The sequence below is a fragment of the Aegilops tauschii genome, chromosome 1 (assembly GCF_002575655.3).
Source record: "Aegilops tauschii subsp. strangulata cultivar AL8/78 chromosome 1, Aet v6.0, whole genome shotgun sequence".
NCBI classification, from domain to species: domain Eukaryota; kingdom Viridiplantae; phylum Streptophyta; class Magnoliopsida; order Poales; family Poaceae; genus Aegilops; species Aegilops tauschii.
This window is the reverse complement of record NC_053035.3, coordinates 350624089-350649088: the sequence shown is the minus strand read 5'-3', so window position 1 is coordinate 350649088 and position 25000 is coordinate 350624089. Positions and strand designations below refer to the sequence as shown.

Sequence of the window (25000 nt, the reverse complement as noted above, 5' to 3'; positions counted from 1 at the left end):
AGAAAGGATACTGTCAAGGCACAGAAATGTACAAAGTCTGTCATATATTGGAAAGAATGCTCAGCTTGAGATGATTTTTCTCCAACAATTAAACACGAAAGAAATTCCAGTTCTGTAGCTATATTGTACTTTCCAAGATCTCTATAAGATAACCTTTTATAATTTTAGTGTCGTCCTTTTTCCAGTTGCTGTTTATGTTGTTTTCTTTATTTATGAACAGAACCTCTAATTTGTTTTTGTTTCGTAAGTTTAGGGCTTGAAATTATCAGTAGAAGTTCTGAGTTGATGCACCCATTTGCCCAAGTTCGTTTGGTAGGAAATTTGTTTTGACATATCCAAACTTTCAAGACTCCTGTAGCTTGCATTTGTAAGGCATCATCGCATGCGCTAGTATCATAATATTAAATTCAACTGATGGAAGGACTCGATTCAACTAATGGCAGTGTTTTGAGTTTTTTAAGTGCTCTGGGGCTCAAATCATAATCTTGCAGTAGTCCGAAATTTTCAATTTCATGGCGGCAGCACATGCTAATGCAGTGATGCGACTGTTGATCATGTATATTGTACATTCTGCTACATCCTGCATTTCCTTTTTGCTCCAACGTTTACAAGATCACCAAAAATCCAGAAACTTTACATTTTCTCAAGCAGGATGCATCCTACTGAACTCTCCTTCATCAGTGCCAACACTGGAATTGAACTTGCTTTCTACTGGCGTGTTCATGCGCGATTGACGCTTGGTCGCAACGGTGGGATTCTTCTCTTCATCCATGGTAACAAGCTCATACATGTCATCCTTCTGGAAGACCGGGTGCACATATGCATCCTTCAGGTATTCTCTCAAACTCAGAGTTGGGTCATTTGCTCGTTGCAGTGTGTCCTTCACCATGGCTTCCTGCAAAACCAAACAGTAAGTGTATGCATCAAGGCTATCCTAGCTCAATATTTGAGATGCTATGCTGAAGATCTTAATGAAGAGTAAGTTTCAATCCTACCTGCAAGGGGAACTTTACATACGCTGGTTCAAACCGACCCTTGCAAACATAGTGGAACCATATGGTCAGGACAGGAAGAGGAAGGAGAGCGACAGTAGACTTCTCTGCTTCCTGTGTGCTCAGTAGTCCCAGTAGGAGGATTTGTGATACTATTAATGCGGCAATAAGCCGTGTTTGCACATCTGGCCAGAATAGTGCGCCGCTCTCATATTGCTGGTTATAAACATTAATGATCTTGCAGCGAAAGAAGCCGAAAATATATTAGTGGCCTAAGCTAGTAGAAAAGAATGAAGTATGAAAGCTGCCTAGCATGCAGGTTATTTTAGTTTACTAAATGAGACATCCAGTTGTTTACTAAGAATGGCATGAATAGCTATAACTTTATGAGCATAAATAGGTGTTTTATGCTGATATGATTGTGATGACAGCAAACATACTGTTGCAAGATCTCACAAAAAGAAATAAAAACATACTGGTGAAAAAACAGAAAGATGATATGAACAGGGATTAGTACCTGATGTCTGAACACAAGATAGGCAAGGCTGAAGAACACGATGATGAAAGGAAGAAGAATTGGTGTGACAACAGCATATACTAGTCCTAGCAGGAAGTAGAGTTGTATTCGTGGTTCAGTGGTGCCAAAGTCCAAGCTCCCAGGATCCATGGCCTGCTGACGATCCTGCTCAGTTCTGACCAAGAAAGTGTTCTTTATGTGGAACATGACCAACGGCTTCAACCTAAGAACTTCAGCAGCGATACCGGCCCATCCATCAACCATTACATATGTAATGAAAAATGTTGCTTTCATGGGAATTGATTCTCCAACAGTCTCTGGAATTCTTGTCATGACAAAAGGAGAACGAAGGGCAAAAGAATTAGGTGTCAGTAAACATTGGCCCCATTGTTATAAACTTATAATAGAAATACCATTAGTGCAAAAAAAAGAAGCAATTTCAAGATCTAGCCTACTTGTTAGCTGGCTGATGGATAAAACTGTCGAGCTGTTGGAATGCTGTTCCAGTTATTACACTCCCCAAGAATACATTGACAAAAAGGAACATGAAGTATGTCGATGCGGTCCTCCTGTCCAACCCAGAGATTGATATATGACCTTCCATCTTGCTCATGGTCATTAGAAACATCGGGAGAAGTATAAGAAAGATTTTTAATGCAATCCCTGGCAAGAAACCTTGTATAACTGACTTCAAAGAATTTCTGCAGGACAGTGCATCAATAATGAAAATATGAAACTAGATCCGTTGTTCAAAAAAACAAAAAACTAGATCCAGAAAGACAATATCTTCCAGACAAATACTCCCTCCGTCCCATAATATAAGATCATTTTTTACACTACACTAGTGTCAAAAACGCTCTTATATTATGGGACGGAGTACAATATAGTCATTTTATGTAATTTGAGGTTTACTAAATTTATCAAAATTTCTTTCAGCACTTTATTGCTCAGTAAAGAAACATACTTGGGCAACATTTTTATTAATCGGTATTTAGGTTTCTAGAGAGCAGAATTGAGTATAACTTCTACCAATCTAGATTTCCAGCACTGTTTATAACATGTTCAGATTTTACATTTATTTGAGGTTCTTCTTTTCCATGAGCTTTATAATATCTGTTCAATGTAGCAACTAGCAAGAAAATGATATTTATGAAATAGTACAACATTACACTATATAAGATGTTAAGATGCTGTTGTTAAATGATGCTGAGAACGGCTACAAATGAACTGCAAATGTTGGCCATTGGCAAAATTGCTCCAAAATGCATATCATTGCAAAAATCATCCAAGTCGGAGTATACGTGTCACTGGCATGTGGCCTGAAAAGTAGCCCTCTTGTAAGCCTAACATGTCATGGTAGTTTGGAATTTTTACATCTTTTTGATTGAACAAGCTAATTTATCGAATCAAAACGTCTCCATGTAGCTCTTAGGACCTGAACTAACCGAGTCACAAGCCAGTTGTTGCCTAAATTGTTGAAGTAGTAGGATGGCAGGATTCAGAAGATGCTTCTTGCGAAAAACACGCTGTAAATGCTCTTTTCTCTTATTTAAAATTCAACTATAAAATACTAGAAATAAAACTCACCTTTCTATTATGGGTTTCAAGAAAGGAAGCAGACGCTCAATCTCATCTAGATTTGCCAAGGATTGGACAAATGCAATTGGTATCATGAAGAAAAAAGTGAGGAAGAACAGCGCAACGGAAATGATAAGCCTCCTAACCGAGAGCTCAACAAAAGGGATTGCGAGATTAGGCCAGTAAACATCACGAGGTTCCGGAGCCCACTGGGTTAGCCACACTGTCGGATTACTTGTCTGCTGTGTTTGAGCACAAACAGCAGCCCCCCACTGACTTTTGAAAGAAACAAATGCCGCCGGCATAATAGCATTAGGGTCACTCATCACCTTTTGTCTCTCCACGTCTTCCTGGAACACAAGTTAAGGACTATCAATATTGCCCAGTGTTGTGGACCATTCCTTTCAATGAAGCTAGTACCTGTTTACATAGCTCCTCAATTTCTGCCTTATAGTATTCTATAGCATCCACTTTTCGCCCCCAAAGACCCCACAGTCCTGTCTATAAGAGATGTAGTCGAGTCATATACCACTTGCCAGATTAATAAATCACAGAGTGAAATAGCTTTGTTATAGATGAAAAGAAGCTTCAAGTGCATGCTTTGCATAGGAGAAAATCATACCTTCATAGTTGGCTTCTTTGCAGGATTATGAGCATGCTGATTTTCGTAGTAGACCAGCCAGTTCTTCAAGCCTTTCTTCTTCTCAACCAAACCAGCAAGGGCGTTTGCATTGTATACAATCTATTGATAACACACTCACCAAATTACTCCAAATGTGATCATAAAAAAGGAGCAACTGGAATTTTGGTATAGACATGGTATCCCTTTTTCTAGAAGAGTAAACAGATGCTTCTACTTCAGATTAAGAGTATAGAAAAGCTTGCACTTCAAAATAAAAATATCTGCTTCAATTTTAATTTTCTTGGTTCTCATTCATATTTTTGTATTCGCCATAACAATACCACAGTGGAGATAAGATCGGCAAAAAGTAAAACCTGATGACTGAGGTAATGATCTCGATGATTCACAGCAAAGAAGTGCTCAACATGTTCACTAACTGTTTCATCTGGGTCCGGTGGTACATTTCTCACAAGTACCTAAATAGAGCAGGATAGGAGTGAAAAGTAGGAAACTTTACACAACATTAGTAAGTCTGCTAAAATAGGTTTAAACGCAACAAGTCTAAGAAGATAAAAATTTAACATTTAAATCTGATGATTTTTTAATCTATTAGTTAAATTGGTATGAAGAATATTTCTTACTGTGAATTGGTCAGGTCGACGACTCTGATTAGCAAGAAAGCGCAATCTCATAGTTGTTATAACCTTATATTCATGAAACAACACGTAAAATGTCCAAAAGGTAAACACATAGGCCATTCCTATATGTATCCAAAACCTATGAAAACATTCAACAGTTCTTGTCAGCCAAAGTGAAGACGTAGACAGTACAAAACATAGATATCGAAAAAAAGAAGTGCATAAGAGAAAATTTGTAGCTATATGAAGTCATTTAGTTTCAGTTGCAGATACAAAACATGAGTTGTCTTTGTTTTGCTCCAAATATATGCAGCCTGCATATGGTTTTTTTCCTGGAAGCACTTACAGTTCAGTATTATCTCTAAAGCACTGGCTTACTCCCAACTCTTAACATTGTAGTTTTCAACACTATACAGCTAGGTTTTTCTGTTTGTTAAGTACAATACAAAATTAAGTTATTGTAAGTTGCACCATAAGTCCTAACTAAATGGCTTCCTAGAGGGTTATGCAAAGCAAATTGTACATTTTTTGAACGGAAAACTGTAGTGAGGCCCTGACAGTAAAATTTTATGTAAAAGAGACATAAATACAAGAGGGAGCTGCATAAGGGAGTGTTAAAAAAATACTATGACAGAATCCTAAAGATTGACTGCAAAAAATGACAACTATTCTCTGGAATAACCTGCACTAACGGACCTTTTTTGCAGGTAATCCTTACATGTGGAAGTAAGAACATGGCTAAGTTTCAAATGGTTTTGTTTGGTAAGTAATTGATCAACTTAAACCAGTTCAATTACCGATGGTTTCGGTTTAGCTATAATTAAGCCATTACTGCATAAATATTTGTGCCACTTTATTATGGATATAGAATATCTGAAAATAATACGATAGCTTTTGCGATCTTGGAACACTCCGTAATAGAAAACACACAACTCTTCAAAGAAACAACATGATCCATGCCTGTGCTGAAAGTAATACAACATATAGGTGGAGTAAACAAAACCATACCGTTTTGAACCTTTTCCAAGGTTTGATATCGAAAGCTTGTCAATTTCATCATAATTCAGATCCTTTTCATGTTCCAATGTTCCACTAGACCAATTAACAGGTACTAGGACAATGAATGCGAGCAAAGCAATTGGCACAAATATTTTTAAACTGTAAAGCAAGAAAGCAATGCGCCGTCAGTAAATGTAATTTCTTTGTCTGTCATCTTAAGAAAGAGTCATGTTTTGTACTAGCAGTCGACAGCTCGAGGTCATCATTTTTGAGCTTGCAAGACATGAAAGTGAAAGCAAAAACACAGTGATGTGAGAATTGAGAAACATGAAAATCATGCTGACCCAAGAAGGTAGATGCGGACATATACTGCGGCGTCTAGTCCTGCATGCTCAATTAGCTCTGGTTCTGGCATTTGTAGCGCCGCTGGCATCCAATTCAGAAACCGCAGATATGTCGACAGATCGGCATTCACGAATTTGGAGAAACCAGCCCCGATGTGCCTCGGGCTGCTCCTTGTCCCTTTGAGGTACCATTTTGGAAAGTACACCCGATCATTAATAGGTTGTATCCTCAGAATTGCAAACGCTAGAAGAAAACCCAATGCTGATGATATGTTTATTCCCGCAGCAATGGCGATTTCGTTGAGGGAACCCATCTGTCTGTCTCTAGAGAGACTCACTCCAGTACACGCTTCATCGAAGCGTAGTTAACTGCAAGGCTAAATATCTGCATAGAAAAGAAGCAATGGGAACAAAAAAATGTCTCTTAGAGTTAATAATATTATACTTAGTAGGATGGCCATCTGTTGGTCAAGTTGAATAAAACCATGGTCATGATCATCAACATTAGCAACTTAAATATCTTTGATAGAGTACGAACATCAAATCTTTGTGAGTAATTCTTCGGGACACAGCTTGGAAAGATTTCTGCAATTCATACCAGAATTCCATAACGCGAAAACCAGCAGGATACAAAATGAAAACCTAGTCCTAGATGCAGCCAATATAGCAATAACACGTGTTAAGCTTGTTAATGACAATATGATTTTTTTTTTCCTAGGAAAATGCATGTTAGGTGCGACATACACAGGAACGAATGGGATCCGAAGAGATTTTCAATGACATCGTTCGAGGATCTATGAAGCGGCACCCCAGAACATGTTTTTGGTTAGCCGAGAAATGCCTTGACGATATCACCATGTATGAATCGAAGGCACTCGAGATTGGGCACAGCCATGCATGAACACAGGTAGGAGGGCATTACCTCCTAGGCTAGGCTAGGCACCCCTCACGCTTCTTCGCCGGACGACGCTTCCTGCGGCCGCGATCGGTGCGCCGGCCTGGGAAAAGGCCCGTGGGCAGAGACGGTAGGGAAACGTTAACGGAGAGGAGATTTGGATTTTGTCGGGTTTGGCTATCCCGATGGCGAGGGGATGGGGACGACGACGCCGCGCCGGGGCCGGTTCCCTCGTCTCGGCTGGCGCGCGCCTCCCTTGTGTCCGGCTGGCAGGGCCGCGGCGGAATGACGAGACGAAGGAGGGGTGGCGGTTTCCAACCGACGTCCTCGTCGGTTAAATTGCAACTGTACCAGCTCAGAATTTTCCTTTTTTGTAACTCTGGACCAAATTTCATGTACGGTGTACTTACCATTTGGACTACTTATTAAATGAAAAACTGAATTTGATTCTACAACATTTCAACTTTAATATTTATATGTTTGGATGTCACGTGGAAACGAGAATTATTCGGTTTTGGCATTTACAATTTGAACCTCGTATTCACACATAAAAATTTACTTGATGTCAACTGGAGACCGACCAACATTTTGTCCACGTAGGGGAGGAACTACCTTGATCTCATCGGCGGATCGAACAACACAACTACGTACACGCTTTCCTAAAATTTATGTGTTTATATTTTTATTTCCATGTCACATAGTATGAATTTTCAAGGGAAATCTTTGAAATTCAATAGGCGATATCCACCATGGCGGGGAGGACCTTTGGGCTTATTGGTGTATCAATTCGTGCAAGTGGTCCCACATATTTGTATAGGTATGTTTCGTAAAACTTTGTTTTCATTTCATCCTTGTCTTCACACATAACAAAAAACTATCTGAAAATTTCGGAGACGACTCGGTGTACAGAGGACCGAGTTTGTGTATTTTTGTGGGTCCAAGTACGCATGTATGTTCGACCTACAAATTCTATTTTCTAACTTATCGAGCCATTGAAGCAATGCCTCGAGCTATAGTCGGACGATTCCATCGTCGCTATGAGCAGACAATTCTAAAGATGTGGCATGATATCGTAAGAGTTCTCGCAGATCTTCCTATCATGGGGAAACCCGCCAAAGTTCACATGGGAAGAGGAAAGGGAAATCCGATTGGTTGGATTGCTGCTTGGATGGTGTGAGTTTGTTAAATGATCGGCAAGCCGCTAGATTAGCGACACACAAATCATGTTCACCAACCAAGTTTGTTCAATGGTTGTAACATTATTGGTTAATGGGAAAAAAGGGATGGGACTCAAAAAAGTTTGGCGACGTGTTTGTTCCTGATTCGGAATTTACAATTTCAATTGTTGTGGGAGTCAACTTATTTCTGGAATTCAATTCCAGTTTTTGAATCCCAGATCCAATCCATGAGAGCCAAAACGATGTTAGCATAGCAAGTGGATAATGCAACACGTTGTTCGTATGATTTTTTTTTTTGTGAAATGAGTGGTTGTACAAAGAAGAAGATATGTGCAAGGTTGCAGTTTATCATAAATTTTACGTCTTGCTAAAATATTTGGCTGCATATATCGCCACGGTTATCCAAGTTTAAGGTGCATCATATGTGTAAGACTAAGGGGCTGTTTGGATGATAGCCCGACAGCGCGTTACCAAAATTTTGGCGTTGACCACTGGCTCGGGCTGCCGTTTGGATCAAGGCCAAAAAATCGGATCTCTGCCAAAATTTCGGTGGCGGCGGATTTCATCGCCAAAATATTGGCACGCCGGGGATTGGCAAGGCATGTGCAGGCGTAATCCAAGCAGCCCCTAATACCTCTCTAATTGGTTAACAACATTGTCCTTTTTTGAAATTAAATCTGGTTTATATTAAATCAATAGAACAACAGATATAACCAGATATGGACTAAGTAAATCAACAAACACGAAGACGTCCGAGACTATGACTACGACTATTAGACATAGTATTGGTTAACAACATTACCCTTTAACGCATATCAAATTGCATTCTTCAAGCCCATCGGCCTCGAATTGGTCGTATCAACGTTTCAACACTATCATCGTAGCTCCGTAGACCGCCACTCCTTCACCAACACTTCCTTCTTTCACTTCCCATGGTCATCGCCGACTTTACTATGCCACTACTTCTATGACTTGCTTGTTGAGCACCTGACCTAACATTTAGTCAAATAAGGATTGTTAGACCCATCACCCACAACCGTGATTCGAGGCTTCTATGATTTTCTTTAACTAGCTAAATAGTCGTGTGTTGGTATTAAAAATTAAATGCTCGTATCTATACCAATATAAAAAGACCCAAATGGGCAGATCCAAACTATCTCAACCGTCAAATCATGTTATCTAGCGGTTCAAATCGCTTCAATGTTGAGCACTAAACACATTTTACGCTTTAATTACCCACCACTGCCATTGGTTATAAACACGTTTTGACTCAACGTTATCCCTTGAAATCTGCCATGTAATTAATATCCTATCATTCCGCGAAAAAGTACTTGGTATCTTACCAAATACCAATATATCTTACCTAATATAACGTGCAATTAATATCCTACCTGATATAAACGTGCATTGCACGTACATTATTACTAGTATAGATAAGGAAGCCCTTTTTTGCATGAGCTAGTTAAACTCTTGAGCAATTGTTTTTTCCTTCAAAAACTCTTGTGTAATTGTATGCCCTAACTTTGTTGGAATAAAACAACATCATAAATATACATCAATCAAATCAACTAATTGAAAGATCGTGATACATTTGCTGCAACGTAGGATGTATCATATTTGTAGTATTTATTTTATTGACAATGAAGAATTAATTTGTGAACAGACGACCACCAACTTACTAATTTGTAAGAGCAGAGCTAAGGGATGTATTGTGAACCTAACAAAGAAAAAATAAGACACATAGCCACATGTGGTTGCGTCAAAGGTTTGACGTCACGAAGTATTTGTACACTTTGAAACTCTTTATGGTAAATCATCATTTCAAACCACTCGAATACAAATGAACTCATTTGCACTTTTCATTTTCTGAAAATGGTGAATAGTTCGAATATAAGACATAAAAAATGCCAAACTCATGAAAGCTACCTATGGATCCCCACTATCCCACTGGCTTCTTTGGATCATAGAAATTTAGAAACGTAGAAAAGGGAAAAATGTAGGAACGAGATGCAATGTACTATGAATTACGACATGATTCCAAAACATATAAATTGTATAAGATGTGTCTTTGAGTAGTGCATACCAAATGGACATATTAATTGTACTGAACTGTATAAACGTCTTATATTTAGGAACATAGGTAGTAGATGATAGAGGAGAGAGAGATAGAGTGCAAGTGTATTGGACTTCTCGAAAGACAAATAAAGTGAGGTTTCAGCTTATGTTTAAATTTCTATGGAACGGAGGGTATATGAATGGATTCGGTAGGAATTTGATGAACCAATGCTTATATGATCCAAAGGACTTTCATAGAAACAATTCGTATGGTCCTTCAAATTTCCTATGAAATTCTTTCAAACCAAAGAGGGCCGACACCATCAGCTGACTTGAAAAGATAAGCACAAAATGAAGCATCTACGGGGTCCGAAACGCAAAAAGAAATCCAAAAACCCCCAACCCTCCTCCCCTCTGCTTCCTCTGGTGACGGATTGCGGCGCCGCCGACGAGCCACCGAGCGAGATGGCGAGCTCGGCGCTGAGACGATCTCTTACACGGCGCGGCTTGCTCCGGCGCCTCCTCCCTTCCCACCCACCACCCGCCGCCACCTCCTCGTTCCGTCGCTCCTTCCAGTCCGGTGAGCACCCCGAACCCCTATCTCATGTGCGGTATCTCCGGCACCTCTTGCCGCGTCCGGACTTAGCTCACCCTTTCCGCACCGATTGAATCGAGCGGCGGGTACAGAGATCTAGGTTTAAAGCAAACCCGCCCTCTAGCTTCCTCGTGCTAAAATCCCTCATCATTTTGATATGCGTGACATCTGGGGAATTGCTGTTTAAAATGTTTCGGCGATCCTGTTTCTCCTTACATGCTTGTTTGCTCCAAATGCTGCTTCGCAGAAGAGGGTGCGGCGAGCGAGAGCACGGAGGACTTTGAAAAGCGGATGTTTGGAAACCAGAGGGAGCCGGATGACAACTCGTTCTTCGGGAAGCTCGATGGGGTTGGGAGCTCCTTCGGAAGAAGACATGGCACCGGCTCTGGGATGGGTGCCTTCAGTCAGCAGGGCGAGATGGGTAACTTGTTTGGTGGGAGGAGTAGTCATGGGATCATGGACGGTTTCGACTCCTTGAACGATGGCATGAACGAGAAGTTGGACGACGCGGCCCGCACCTTTCACATGACGGATGAGGTTGAGGATGATGACTATGATTTCAGGCCAGATGTGAATTACAGGCGAGGCTCGACTTACAATGTCCGGGTAAGAGGGATATCTGTTCCATTACTTCAGTGATTCAAGTATTTGAGAGATCATAAATCCTTTGCAATCTTGAGATTTTGTTTAGCCTATGCAAGTATTCAGGAAGCGTCGCTAAATCTGTGAGCTAGGTTCTTCGTAGTTACTAGTATATTTCCATAAGTATAGTGTACTCCCTCTGTAAACTAATATAAGACCTTAGTGATCTAAAAGGTCTTATATTAGTTTACAGAGGGAGTACTATTTTGTGGATCGATGTCCGTCAAAAGTCAAAACAGAAAGAAATTGCTCGTCTGATCCACTGTTGCCTGGACAACTGTAATCACCAGAAGATAGTGTTATAGTATCGTTTTAGCTTTCGAAAAAACATTTATTATTTAAGCATGCAAGCATCAGTATGTTGTCTACTGGAATGACTTTTAACACCAGATTTTATTCAACTCTACTGCATGCAGGATCTTGACCTGACAAAACCTGCAGCCCCAAGGAATCCTCCTAGACCTCAGTTTGAAACATCTACAAAGGAAGTTTTAAGGAAAGCTGATTTTAGGGTGAGTACATCTGCTTGGCAACCTATGTAAACTGGCCACAGTTTTTGTTTAAAGTTTTGAGTACTTTGGCAGCTTGTAAACTCTAGAACTGTTAACCATTATAAACTTCAGGAATACAATGACTATGGTATGCCTCAAACGGCACTGAGTAAGTCATATGCTAGATGATGATAGTGTTACATCCATGCTAATTTGTCCAAATATCTTGTAACACTACCCTAAGGTTGTTAGGGTTCTGACATTTTCTCTTGATGCTTTCTGTTGCCATATTTGAGTTTAGCAATTATTAACAAGTTCAGTATAGGTGAACTCACATGTTGCTTGTTATTCTGTTGATTTGAGTTATGCCTCACATTCTTCTAACTTTCTAACATGGTGTTTAGATGCCAATATTGGAACACAGCAAGTGTCAAAGCCAGATCAAGATGCTATGTAGGCATGGAGCATATTATTTACCCTATTTTTCGTATTTCCAAAAACCTTCATGTGTTAGCAACTTAGCATACAAATCCCTGTGTGCTTCAGATTAGTATTGCACGGCCACCTGCATTATAGAAGAAGAAAATGTAACCAATCAGCACAAATAAAGGTAGAATATTTTCAAGAGGAGGACCATATTACTAGGTAAGTTCTACTAGTCAACCCAATCAATACAAACAAAACTGCAGCAACCATAGCCCAAACCTTCTCAAGCACAACAATGAACTTATGCTTCGGCAAACGAAAAGTGAACTTGTTAAATCTTTGGTTTGTGTAGCCTAGAGCTTGCTCATCAGGCTTGTTCTATTATTGATCTCTCCATCCCAAAATGCATATTGCTAAAACCTTCTTCAAGAACAAACACAATTGTTTTGTCCTGCATGTACTTGGCAACAGGCATTATCCATACTTCCCCTACAAAAAACTTATAAACACATATGCACCATATCTACAAGCAGAAATTAAAAAGTAATAAAATATTTGAACCTTGTCATGCATCAGGAAAAATTAAATCTTCCTTTTCCGGCCATAACCAACATAACATTCTTGGAGAGTATGTAGATGCTTTGACCGACAATTCTCCGTTAATATTTGGCTTATGTGGTACAAAATTAAAATCATAAGTACTTTGCAATCAAATCTGATGGCATTTCATTAGATTTGATTCAAAACTGTGTTAACCAAGAAAAATACCGCCTGCGTTTTGCTAGAGGGAGTAATCAGTAATGGCATTGAAGCGATGGTAATATGTAAATTTGGTAATGTTTTGGTTGGAAGTCTGCCATTTTGCTTAAACAGTGTATTACTAAACTGCTTATCTTTTGGTGGTTTGTAACTTTTTTTCTTTTTGAATAATCTACCTACTGGTAGACACCTTCATGCAGGGACACATGGTTTTCGAGAGACCAATTTTGATCTGCTTGATATATTTCGATATCTTGAGCTATTACAATTATCCTTAAGTTGCACTCTCTGACCACATGGAATTATTCCTTGCAGAATGTTAGATTCCTCGCCAACTTTATTACAGAAGCTGGCATTATCATCAAGAGGAATCAGGTAATATGGTACTTTCCTGGCTTTTATATAAGATATAAGAAAATATTGGGTGGAGAGATTCTTGTCTTCCTTATATATAATATAAATGCAGATCATGCTTTCTCAGATTGTTGTCAATAATGCATATTCTCTTGTTCAGAGCTGAATGCATATTCTCTTACGAAGGAGTGTCAGAGCTCAAGCAGCAACTATCCTTCAATGCATTATATTTTAGACGTTTCTCTTACAGTCTTACTAACAGAAATGGGACACTGGTTATTTGTGAATGTCCCCCTTCGCTCATAGTACTGTTGTTGAGGTGTTCATGTTCATGCTTGTCGAGCACAAACTTTTTCATTCATAATGTTCAAGTAACCCATCTCTATAATTAAGATGTTTTTATCGTATCTTGTTTTACTATTATCTTGAGCGAGTACCTGCCTGCCTCTGAGGGTCAGCTTCATGGGTGTATCCATGTTCTTTATGAGGCACCTCCTTGCCTATTGTTTCTAACTTATTGATCTGCTCACCAGACCAAGATAAGTGCGAAAGCTCAGCGCAAGGTGGCGAGGGAGATTAAAACAGCGCGTGCACTGGGGCTGATGCCTTTCACGACGATGGGCAAGAGACCATTCATCTTTGGCAGAAGTGTGGAGGAGGATGCTTCAGAAGAGGAATATGGGTATGATTTCGTCCAGAAGGATGCTGGGCCTGAAGACACTGCTGGCGATGCTGTGCCCGATGTGGAGACTGCGTAAACAATCTGGAGTTGTAGGTCATTCTATAGAAAAGTTCTCGCTTCTACTTAGTGCCTCGTGTTATGTATGTCACACTCTATTTTTCCTAACTAGTATGGATGCCTCTTGAGAATAATGGAAGCTTATACTCCGCAAAACATGAAACTGTTGATAGTATTGACTTATGGATAAGCTATTCCTCATTTTTAGCTTGTTTCTCCCCATTTGTATGGTTACAGCCTTAGACATAATATCAAGCCCTTCTAAACGAGGCACCATTATGAATGTATAACAGTTCAGAACATTTTATAAGTTGTCAGTCATTGCATTTTTGGACATCTAATTTCTGCACAGCTCTGCATTTTATCGTGCACCGACTGTTTACCTTGTTCTTGGTCCAGTTCATGTACATACATGCATATATACGCCTTCTGTGCAATCCAGACAGGAAGACAGTCTGCTCTTATGTATTCCAGTCAATTAATTCCTGGATACAATACTAGTATAGGCTTATGTCATGTTCGCATTTACTTTAGCTAGCCATTCACTAGTTTGACATTGGTGTGGTGTGGGTTCTGTAGACCAATGTAGTTTCATGCATTAGGAAACACTGATTGTGCCGAAGTGGATAATAGTGATTCATTTGTTTCATGTTCTCTCAACCACTTCCGTCGGAGTTCCTAAATATCCATGATCTATCTGTTTTCTTGCAGCCCATGCACACCTTTTCTGTTGCTCCAAAAAGGTAAATGATTTAACAGAAAATATTGCATGTTGCAGGAACTACGGTGACTTGTGGATCTATGTGGGGGGCCAAGACGTGGTTGACATGGGGTCTGTATCAAGAGACAACCTCGTAAGCTTTCTCTGATTGTGCCTGATGCCATCTTCGGTGTTTATGGTTCCTACATAAAACGAATGGCGCTCACGACCTTATGAAGGTCCTCGGCCAACTGGCCAGTTCCCAAAGCTCTCTTATTTCCAGCTTGAGCTTGTACTCAAGCTCTTCGTGACATGCTTGAACCGTCGCATTTGCTGTCTCAAACATTCCGTTTCAATTGATCAATGCATGTTCTCTATATAAAGTGCTTCAGGTGCAGATAAAAGCGCTTGATTGCTTGTTTGTGTTACAATTGATCAAGACATGTACAAAGTAGTCATAAAACGGTACAAAAAACATGATTCATGAGATATGAGTTGTACATGCACTAGTATATACTCCCTCCGTTCCTAAATATAAGTCTTTGTAGAGATTTCACTAGGTGGACTACATACGGAGCATAATGGACGAATCTACACTTAAAATGCATCTATATACATCCGTATGTGGTTCATAGTGAAATCTCTACAAAGACTTATATTTAGGAACGAAGGGAGTAGAATTGATTGAGCTGGATACATGCCATGTGGTCACTAACGTGGTTAAAAGGTGATCGATATTATTGGAAGTTCATAAAGATCAAGCTGGTTTCAAAGAGCAGAACCATGACTTGAAGGGAAGTCAGGTACTTGGTGAAGAGGAAGGTGTGGTGAATTCAAGGAGCTTACTAGTTTTTTCATTTAGGTCAAATGACAGTTAAGAAACACGACAAAGTTCACGTGGGCCAAACACCCATGATGGAATGGGTAGATCGACTTCTATAAAAGCAACGGAGATGATACTGTAAGGGGTCCAAGATCCAGCAAGAAGTAGCTAGGCGGTTGTCGGCATCATATTATGTATTGCTTTGTGAGGGACATTCATTATCTCTTTGTAGATATTGTGTCTTAGAGGCATCAGGAATGTATTTACGCCAAGGTTGTGAGGCGTTACTTGAGCAGACGGGTTAAGCAACTCTTCTTGGGGATGATTAGTACCCGGGGTAGATCACTAGACAGTACTGATGCAGAGGCTAGAAGCCTCTTCTACATTCTACGATCGGGTACCCGAGTTGATTTTTTTTTTCCGAAACTTTTTTTTCCGAAACGAACCGAGTTGATTTTACATTTGCAAAGCCTTGTCATGGTTCCTTGATGTAATGCCCCGTTGTGGCAGCAGCGGGACGTGAGCAGAGGATACTGTTATTGCTTGTGAAGCACAACCGACCTAAGAGCGTCTCCAGCAGCTAGTTTATATGGTCATCTATAGTTCTTGGTCCAGTTCATGTAGCTGTTTACACACCCTCTGCATAATCCAGACAATCTGCTTGTTTGTAGTCAATTAGTTCCTGGATATGATAGTATAGGCTTAGGTCGTGCTTGCATTTCCCTTTAGCTAGCCGTTCACTAGTTTGACAATGGTGTGGGTTCTGCAGATCAACGTAGTTTCATGTGTTAGAAAACGCTACTAGCGAGATATATAGGGATAATGGTGATCTTGAGTGTATCAGTTTTCTCAACCACTTCCGCGCGGAGTTCCTAAAATATTTGTGATCTACTCCATCCGTTTCTAAATATAAGCCCTTCTAGAGATTTCAATACGGACTACAGACGGATATATGGACATATTTTAGACTCATTTTGCTCTGTATGTAGTCCATATTAAAATATCTAAACGGTCTTATATTTAGGAACGGATGGAGTATTTGTCTTCTTGCAGCCCATACACACCTTCTCTGTTGGACCTTCTATTTGTTGTTCCAAAAAGAGAGATGATTTAACAGAAAATATTGCATGTTGCAGGAAATCTGGTACCCTGTGAACGTGGTTGACATGGAGTCTGTATCAAGAGCGAACCTCATAAGTGTTCTCTGATTGTGCCTGATGTCATCTTCAGTGTTTATGATTCCCACATAAAACAAATGACACGTGTGGATTATCAAGGTCCTCGGCCAATTGCCCAGTTCCTTTTAATCTGTGCCCCCAAGCTGGCAAGCTCTCTTGTTTCCCGCTTGCCTCGAGCTCTTCGACATGCCTGAACCGTCACATCGCAGTCGCAAACCTTCCGTTTGAGCTGATCAAGGAATATATTGTATGTATAGTGCTTTGATCGCTTGTGTGCGTTGACTATGGCCTCAAATATACAAAGTAAAACAGTACAAAAAACACACTTGAGATATGAGTTGTACAGGCCCTAGTGGATCGAACTGACGAATCCTAGTCACCTAAAGCGTTGCCCAGTTCTTGGAAACCACCATGGCCTTTGTGATCAAGTTGTGTCCCTGTGGATATAATAGTCCCACATCGCTTCTTTGCACTCTAACTTATCGACTTTTATACATCGGCGGACTTGTCGTAGCAGAAGTCAATAAACAGAAGATGGAAACCGAACGAAAGAATTAACCCCGGAAGTGGGAAGAGGGATTAAGGAATAAAGAACGAATGCTGGAGGAATTTGGCCAGAAGAAAGAAGGTCGGCAAAGATGCAGATAGATGGTGGACATATGAGAGAGGTGATTGGATAAAGAACGACTGCCGGCGGGCACTCTGCCAGAAGAAGGGCAGGCCGAGCGCATACTAATTCTCGGAGGTAAGGAAGAGAGCTAAGAACGAGGGGCCTCGGAGAGCGTCGCATTGGGCTGGCAGAAGAGCGGGGCAGCCAAGAGCTTGACTCCGGTCCTCACGGCTCCTAATAAATAATCCATCAGCTGCTAGCGGCGCTGCTATAGCTAATTGTGATTGCAGTTTCGCCGTTATGATAATTTCTAACATACAATAATTGTGAATTTGTGATTGATAATTGGTTTAAATTATACTTTACACACTTTACTGTAACTTAAAGTCTGCATTTTTCAGATGTACAGTACTATTACATATCTAACGTACATAATGAACACTTTATAGGTCTCTGTTGTCCCATATGCCCATTTGAAATTTTATGCTTGGTTCACTTATTTTAGCTCAAGGCTGATATGAGTGGTAAGAAACACTTGCAATTGTATGTCGTGTGTATATAAATGTGTGCTCAGGAAGATAAATATGGTCACAAAAACTAAGTTCTCTTTAAAAAAATATTATCAAACGTGAAGGATCTTACAGGCATATGTTAGATTAAATTGATACTTATAAAAAATTTAGATGCACTAATTAAAAAAGATGCATTTAAAGTCAATCGTCGCCTTTTGTCTCTAGCAACGCATGGGCCATTGTGCTAGCTACTTTGAGCTAGATATTTCTTTTAAGTGAGTTTAGCTACTAATTTTAAAGGGGTTCGATAAATCTCAGTGAATTGAGATTTAACGTAGTCTCAATCACCTTTCCAAGCCGTTGGATACATGCACACTAAGATTATGTGCTAGGAAACTTCTCTTTGTTATTGTGATGTGGAACGGAAAGAGATGTGTGTGTGCCGTTCTGGACTATTCGAAGTGTGCGTGTTTTTTCAAGGAAAGAGCCTACAATCTACACGAGAAGCTTGTGTTTGGACCAAGTCCAAGAAGTGCAAAAAAGAAAAGGAACATAATATAATTTGACAAACCAAACAACCAACATTTTCTAAAAACAAAATCAACATATTTGCTTTCGAATATTAATAAATAACTGTATTTAAACAATCCCACTTCAATGCACCACTCCTCTCACATTCGGTGATAGTGTGATGTTGATTGAGGCAACATCGAAGGACATGAATATAGTTTCATTAATCTTTTTCCGAATTGTGGACACCAAAAATTGTATTATCATTGACGACGGTGGCAAACATGAAAAGTGGCAACATGAACGAGTCACTGAAAACATGCGAAGACTTTCTCCTTCTAGTGCAACGCATGACACATTAAATGATGCATACAAAGGTTAAAGGGGACCTTCTTTTGAAAAGCAAAGACAAACACAGACTCACAAACACGTACATACACTAACACCTAGAGAGACTGAGCCGACAGGTCTTGAGATTGATGAACACACCACAAGTGTCTCGCTTCGACGCGAACGTCACCATCCACTGGAATAATATTTCGCCTTTGTGAGACATGAAATCGTCAAAGCTAGGTTTTAATTCTTGCTGGTATTGGGTACCACCGCCCTCCAAACCATCCAATCAGAGGTTGGTTCTCAGGGTTAAAGCGAAACTGACCAATCCATTTGCATGCGCCTCCCTGCCCCTGCCATGCTATACTGATGGGTGTTTTGGTGGACACATCAATTTTCTCTTCGGTTGCAACGCGCGCGCATATTTAATATGAAAAAAATAAACCCTTTCAAACCAAACAAACAACTATCTCTAAGAAATCCAACATAGTAACAATGCTTTGCATTCAAATGTTTTGAAAATTCTAAAAAAAACTTTTGGATTAGTTTTTAAACTCTCGATTGGTATAGAACATTCCAATGTTTGTATGTCGCACTAAAAATAAATACACCACTCTTTCACCCGGTGATAGTGCTAAGCTAATGGAGTGCCATCAAAGGACATCACTATGACTATCTTAACTCTACTCCATGGTGCGAACACCAATAATCATTATTTATTTACCAACACGGAGGCGTGTGTTTTTTTAAGATAGCGAGTGTTTCTAAATGTTCTTGGTTTCAAAAAAATATTCATGTTTTAAATATGTTTAAACTTTTTAAGAAATGCTGAAAATTCCCAAAAAATGGTTCCAATTAAAAACCAGTTATAACTGTTCACAAAATCATTAAAAAATCAAGAAATCGCGTGTTTATATAATGTTCGACTTCAAAACATGTTTTAATTATAATAAAAAATAAAAAAATATTCATTTTCTTAAAAAATAAAGAAATATTTGTGTTTTTTTTTCAAAAAGCAAAACATATAATCGATTCACATACTATTCCATGCACAACTACTCTTCCAACACATGTGGGAAGTTAGGTTGGTTCTTCATGACCACACTTCAAGCTTTGAACAAAAATAAGAGTTTAACATTATTACTCTGGTTTATCAACCTTGGATATAAGAAATGGCACATGAAGCGCACTTTTATTTGCCCGTTGCAACGCACGGGCATTTGTACTAGTAAAACAAATGACACGTGTGGATTATCAAGGTCCTCGGCCAATTGCCCAGTTCCTTTTAATCTGTGCCCCAAGCTGGCAAGCTCTCTTGTTTCCCGCTTGCGCTCGAGCTCTTCGACATGCCTGAACCGTCACATTGCAGTCGCAAACCTTCCGTTTGAGCTGATCAAGGAAAATATTGTATGTAAAGTGCTTTGATCGCTTGTGTGCGTTGCCTATGGCCTCAAATATACAAAGTAAAACAGTACAAAAAACACACTTGAGATATGAGTTGTACAGGCTCTAGTGGATCGAACTGACGAATCCTAGTCACCTAAAGCGTTGCCCAGTTCTTGGAAACCATCATGGCCTTTGTGACCAACGAATCCTAGTCACCTGCCTGCTCTGGAAGTGGTGGACATGGCGTAATAAACTGAATGCAGGGGAGAAGGTGGGATCGGTGCATCACCTACCATCAGAAATTAGTCACCTTGCAACGGATTCTCTGAATCTGTGTGGTAAGACTCATACAGAGAGAACAGTAAGACAGGAGGCGGTCTGGCAGAGAAGCCTTTGGGTGACCGGATGAAATTGAACTGTGACGGGGCCTTTAATCCGACTACTACAGGCTCAGGTGGTTGGGGATTCGTCATACGCGACAGCACTGGAGACTCCGAGGATCAGGTGCTGGTCAGCTGCGAAATGTTGCGACAGCAACCCGCGCAGAGGCGGAAGCGTGTGCGGCGGACCTTCAGTCGGCTTGTGAATGGGGAATGATGAATGTTGATGTGGAACCGGACTGTCAGGCTCTAATTAATGCAGTCAAAGGCAAGGCGTCTGATCTAGCAGCTGAAGGAGTGATCTTCAGGGACATCCGGCAGTTTGCCCGTTTAAACTTTACTACAGTAGTATTTCTTTCCCTTTTGCCCCCAGGGCGTGTAATAAGCTAGCACACTCCATAGCTGCCTTTGGTGCACGTTGTGATGCGACTAGGCAAATTTGGTCTAAGGACCTGCCTGACGATGTAAACGTCCGGATGGCAAGCCTTGGAGCTGAGCCGGTGTGATTTATGGAATCGGGAGTGTTCCATCTCAAAAAAAAAAAAGGAATCGGGAGTGTTCCATCTCAAAAAAAAAAAAAAAAACTTGAGCAGATAGGTTCAGTACCAGTACTGGTCCTCTACTTCCTATGGTCAGATCAATAGGCACTGATGATGTAGGGGCTAGCAGCGGCCGAGTTGATTTTACATCTCTAAAGCCTTGTTATGGTTCCTTGACCGCCGAATGTACGAAGAACAAAGTGTATGAGTTAGTTAATCATGTGTGTGTACCCACCTCTCTGCTTCATCTATTGTGTTTTCATTAAACTCTAGTCTCAAAGAAAAAATAGTACATACATGGACGACTCATAGCTTGCGTGGTTAGTGGAGGTAGTTCATGGTTGTACCTCTAGTTCACCAGGACCGAATCTTAGGTTTGATATCTCGTGTGTCTTACGAAGATGGACTGTTTTTAAGCGACAAATGTTAGTAACGAGGCGTTATTGTTGACTTCGTCAATCTTAAACCTCCACGACTCTAGTTTATTAGTGATATATGTGTGTATGTCTTTATTATACTTTCTGTTTCTAAATGGAATCCATATGACAATTATATGTTCCAATAACATCAGGCATCCAAACAGAGAATATAATTGTACACTCTATTGTTTAGGCTAACTGTCGGATGCACAAATAATCAATCGTCTAACTCACTCTTTTCACTGTGCATTCACGTATTTGCTTCTAATAGGTATCTTTTGGAGGGCCTCAAATATACAAAGTAAAATAGTAAAAAAAACAAGTTTTTAGGAGATATGAGTTGTACAGGCACTAGTGGATTGATGGAGCTAGATACATGCCATGTGGTCACTACTGTGGTTAAAAGGTGATCGATATCATTGTAAGTCTTTCCACACATAAAATATCATTGTAAGTCATAAAGATTATGCTGGTCAGAGAACAGAACCCGAAGGGAGTCAGATACTTGGTGAAGAGGCATGTGTGAATTCAAGGAGTTCGCTAGTCTTTCAGTTTGGTCCAATAGGAGTTAAGAAAGTAGGAAAAAGTTTTCGTGGGTTAGGCATATGCATGATGGAATGGCTAGATCGACTTCTTTTATAAAAGCAACGGATGATACTGAAGGGGTCCAAGATCTAGTATGTATTGCTTTGTGAGGGGCATTCCCTTACTCATCTCGCTGCAGATATTGGGCATTGGAGGCACCGGAAATTTATTTATGCCATGGTTAGGAAGTGCACCACAACTTATGTGTCCAATTTGAGCAACCGGGTTGAATAGCTGTACTAGTGATGATTGGTTCCCGTGGTCAGATTAGTGGCCACTACTGATACAAAGGCTAGAATCCTCTTCTACCGTCTACCATCGGGTACCTTAGTTGATTTTACTTCTCCAAAACCTTCTCCCAAACTCTCATACAATGGTTGTGTAGCGACCCGACCTCACCCGGTCTAGTCTCTGTGCTTCAGTGTCATCCCTGGATTGGTAATGCTGACACACACAGTACTCGAAGGATTTATAACAGAGTAGCAATCACACACTTATTACATCGAATGTCTCAGAAGAGAACTTATTACAATAAATATGGCTTAAGGCCATCTAATACGATAACAGCGGAAGGCTTGGAAGATAAAGTGAGTCCATCAACTCCAACGGCATAGCTGAGCTGTATGGCAATGACCTAACCAACCTTACTCCTCGTCTGAAAAGTCTGCAACATAATACGTTGCAGCCCGGAAACGGGTCAGCACATGGAATATGCTGGCAATATAACAACGTAGAGCAAGAACAGAATAATGCTATCACTACATGCATATTTGGCTGGTGAAAAGCTCTATGGTTATAGTTTTGCGAAAAGCCAATTTTTCCCTACAACAAAGAAATAAGTTTTATTTTAACTATCATGGTGGTTGAAACATCATTGAGAAGGTTCCTCCAACTCAATCCCAATTAAAAGTAATTATCAACCCAACAATATTAATTTAAAGTGATGAGATGCTTAGGATAATCCAAGTACTAGATAATCAAGATGTCCATAACCGGGGACACGACTAACCATGATTAGATTGTACACACTGCAGAGGTTTGCGCACTTTTCCCCACAAGACTCGATCTCCTCCGTTGGATTTCTCGCACTACATGGTGTTTGAGAAACGGATGACCGAGACACAGTCTTTCAGAAACATTAACTCTTTACTCCGGGCAGACCATACCAACCTACATCCCTCTACCTATTGATCCACCTCTTCAAGAGCTCATGCAACTTACTCAACTATGCTAGAGCCCATAATAGCTTGTGGCTGCATGTTGGAAATATGCCCTAGAGGCAATAATAAAATGGTTATTATTGTATTTCCTTGTTCATGATAATTGTCTATTGTTCATGCTATAATTGTATTAACTAGAAACCGTAATACATGTGTGAATACATAGACCACAACATGTCCCTAGTAAGCCTCTAGTTGACTAGCTCGTTGATCAATAGATGGTTATGGTTTCCTGACCATGGACATTGGATGTCATTGATAACGGGATCACATCATTGGGAGAATGATGTGATGGACAAGACCCAATCCTAAGTATAGCACAAGATCGTGTAGTTCGTTTGCTAAGAGCTTTTCTAATGTCAAGTATCATTTCCTTAGACCATGAGATTGTGCAACTCCCGGATACCGTAGGAATGCTTTGGGTGTACCAAACGTCACAACGTAACTGGGTGGCTATAAAGGTACACTACAGGTATCTCCGAAAGTGTCTGTTGGGTTGGTACGAATCGAGACTGGGATTTGTCACTCCGTATGACGGAGAGGTATCTCTGGGCCCACTCGGTAATGCATCATCATAATGAGCTCAATGTGACTAATGAGTTAGCCACGGGATCATGTGTTACAGAACGAGTAAAGAGACTTGCCGGTAACGAGATTGAACGAGGTATTGGGATACCGACGATCGAATCTCGGGCAAGTAACATACCAATTGACAAAGGGAATTGTATACGGTATTGATTGAATCCCCGACATCGTGGTTCATCCGATGAGATCATCGTGGAACATGTGGGAGCCAATATGGGTATCCAGATCCCGCTATTGGTTATTGGCCAGAGAGATGTCTCGGTCATGTCTGCATGGTTCCCGAACCCGTAGGGTCTACACATTTAAGGTTCGGTGACGCTAGAGTTGTTATGGGAAATAATATGTGGTTACCGAAGGTTGTTCGGAGTCCCGGATGAGACCCCGGACATCACGAGGAGTTTCGGAATGGTCCGAAGGTAAAGATTTATATATGGGAAGTCATCATACGGTCACCGGAAGTGTTCGGAGGTATGCCGGTATTGTACCGGGGCCACCGAAGGGGTTCCGGAGGTCCACCGGGAGGGTCCACCTGCCCCGGAGGGCCTTATGGGCTGTTGGTGGAAGGGAACCAGCCCCTAAGTGGGCTGGGCGCAAACCCCCCCTAGGGCCCATGCGCCTAGGGTTGGAGGAAACCCTGGAGGGGGGCGCCCCCTTGACTTGAGGGGCAAGCCACCCTCCCTGGTCGCCGCCCCTCCCACCAGATGGGATCTAAGGGGCCGGCCCCCCTCTCCCTTGCCCCTATATATAGTGGAGGGGTGGGAGGGCAGCCGCACCCCCTGGCCTGGCGCAGCCCTCTCCTCCTCCTCCTCCGTAGTGTTTAGCGAAGCTCTGCGGGAGAACCACGAGCTCCATTGCCACCACGTCGTCGTGCTGCTGGAGTTCTCCCTCAACTTCTCCTCTCCCCTTGCTGGATCAAGAAGGAGGAGACGTCCCCGGGCTGTACGTGTGTTGAATGCGGAGGCGCCGTCCGTTCGGCGCTAGATCAGATCTTCCGCGATTTGAATCGCTGCGAATACGACTCCATCAACCGCGTTCTTGTAACGCTTCCGCTTAGCGATCTTCAAGGGTATGAAGATGCACTCCTTCTCTCTCGTTGCTAGCATCTCCTAGATTGATCTTGGTGGCACGTAGGAAAATTTTGAATTATTGCTACGTTCCCCAACAGTGGCATCATGAGCTAGGTCTATGCGTAGATTCTATGCACGAGTAGAACACAAAGTAGTTGTGGGCGATGATTTGTTCAATTTGCTTACTGTTACTAGTCTTATCTTGATTCGGCGGCATTGTGGGATGAAGCGGCCCGGACCGACCTTACACGTACTCTTACGTGAGACAGGTTCCACCGACTGACATGCACTTGATGCATAAGGTGGCTAGCGGGTGTCTGTCTCTCCCA

At 41.0% G+C, this 25000-nt stretch overlaps 2 protein-coding genes across 6 annotated transcripts; one reads left to right on the top strand and one right to left on the bottom strand.

The window, feature by feature from the left end:
- Positions 1-312: 312 nt before the first annotated feature.
- LOC109744917 (CSC1-like protein At4g02900) lies at positions 313-6121 on the bottom strand. 3 transcript variants are annotated; one of them, XM_040386506.3, is made up of 11 exons: positions 5691-6121; positions 5356-5505; positions 4351-4486; positions 4084-4185; positions 3710-3829; positions 3502-3588; positions 3097-3437; positions 1965-2210; positions 1510-1834; positions 996-1229; positions 313-895 (listed from the first exon to the last, which is right to left on the bottom strand). In XM_040386506.3, the coding sequence occupies exons 1-11, from the start codon at positions 6002-6004 to the stop codon at positions 644-646; spliced, it is 2307 nt and encodes a 768-aa protein (XP_040242440.1). In that variant the 5' UTR covers positions 6005-6121; the 3' UTR covers positions 313-643. The 3 variants fall into 3 exon arrangements, with proteins under 3 accessions (XP_040242440.1, XP_040242448.1, XP_020159642.1); XM_040386514.3 differs by having other exon boundaries at positions 996-1208; XM_020304053.4 differs by having other exon boundaries at positions 3508-3588.
- A 4061-nt stretch (positions 6122-10182) lies between these two features.
- Positions 10183-16602, top strand: LOC109744918 (uncharacterized). Of its 3 annotated transcripts, XR_002228408.4 has the most exons (7): positions 10183-10398; positions 10661-11019; positions 11472-11567; positions 13047-13106; positions 13619-13856; positions 14603-14678; positions 16484-16602. XR_002228408.4 is itself a non-coding variant. In XM_020304054.4 (6 exons), the coding sequence occupies exons 1-5, from the start codon at positions 10284-10286 to the stop codon at positions 13841-13843; spliced, it is 855 nt and encodes a 284-aa protein (XP_020159643.1). In that variant the 5' UTR covers positions 10183-10283; the 3' UTR covers positions 13844-13856; positions 14603-15013. The 3 variants fall into 3 exon arrangements, 2 of the variants coding, with proteins under 2 accessions (XP_020159643.1, XP_020159644.1); XM_020304054.4 differs by lacking the exon at positions 16484-16602 and having other exon boundaries at positions 14603-15013; XM_020304055.4 differs by lacking the exons at positions 14603-14678; positions 16484-16602 and having other exon boundaries at positions 13619-14165.
- Positions 16603-25000: the final 8398 nt, after the last annotated feature.

What these genes read in the sequence shown, in the direction of transcription:
- LOC109744917 (XM_040386506.3), bottom strand. Translation starts at nt 6,004, where the DNA reads ATGGGTTCCCTCAACGAAATCGCCATTGCTGCGGGAATAAACATATCA. An exon ending in CTTGGAAAAGGTTCAAAACG is followed by an intron (nt 4,487 to 5,355) that starts GTATGGTTTTGT and finishes ATGTTTTCATAG; the next exon opens with GTTTTGGATACATATAGGAA. An exon ending in ATCCATCAGCCAGCTAACAA is followed by an intron (nt 1,835 to 1,964) that starts GTAGGCTAGATC and finishes TGTCATGACAAG; the next exon opens with AATTCCAGAGACTGTTGGAG.
- LOC109744918 (XM_020304054.4), top strand. Translation starts at nt 10,284, where the DNA reads ATGGCGAGCTCGGCGCTGAGACGATCTCTTACACGGCGCGGCTTGCTC. An exon ending in TAAGGAAAGCTGATTTTAGG is followed by an intron (nt 11,568 to 13,046) that starts GTGAGTACATCT and finishes TATTCCTTGCAG; the next exon opens with AATGTTAGATTCCTCGCCAA. An exon ending in TTATCATCAAGAGGAATCAG is followed by an intron (nt 13,107 to 13,618) that starts GTAATATGGTAC and finishes TCTGCTCACCAG; the next exon opens with ACCAAGATAAGTGCGAAAGC.